This window comes from Sphaeroforma arctica (genome assembly GCF_001186125.1).
Source record: "Sphaeroforma arctica JP610 unplaced genomic scaffold supercont1.15207, whole genome shotgun sequence".
NCBI lineage: Eukaryota > Ichthyosporea > Ichthyophonida > Sphaeroforma > Sphaeroforma arctica.
In genome coordinates, this window is record NW_014025351.1 from 1 (window position 1) to 526 (window position 526).

General features: G+C 43.2%; 1 protein-coding gene across 1 annotated transcript; it reads left to right on the forward strand.

Moving 5' to 3' along the window:
• Positions 1-311: 311 nt before the first annotated feature.
• Positions 312-464, forward strand: SARC_18282 (hypothetical protein; the record flags this gene model as incomplete). Its single annotated transcript, XM_014287641.1, has 1 exon — positions 312-464. A coding segment is annotated over one exon (153 nt), but the record flags the coding sequence as incomplete, so codon positions are not given.
• Positions 465-526: the final 62 nt, after the last annotated feature.

Sequence of the window (526 nt, forward strand, 5' to 3'; positions counted from 1 at the left end):
ACACACACACACACACACACACACACACACACACACACACACACACACACACACACACACACACACACACACACACACACACACACACACACACACACACACACACACATATATATATTTAAAGTACATAATTTTTTTCTATGAATAAAGTGTACTGTTGCCATCCGTTACATATTACTATCCATCTATCACGTGATTTGATCGTACAAGTGTTGATATCAGTTTCTTATTCATCTGTGCACACCGTTATCGACACCCATGCCATGTCATGTCATGTCATGTCATGTCATTCTCGCGTTGGCACTGTATAGTCTTGTAGAGAAGCAGAGGCGCAAATACTTGAGGAGCCCACACCTGAAGATAGTTCATTCTGTCCGGGTCTCTTCGCTTTCATCCCACCGGCGATTGAGATGTCTAAGGAATCACTGGACAACCTGGGCACTATACAGAGTATGTTACGCTAGGGCATGTGACGGGATGGATGCAGACTTCTGTATATGCGTATATATGCATACATACACATAAC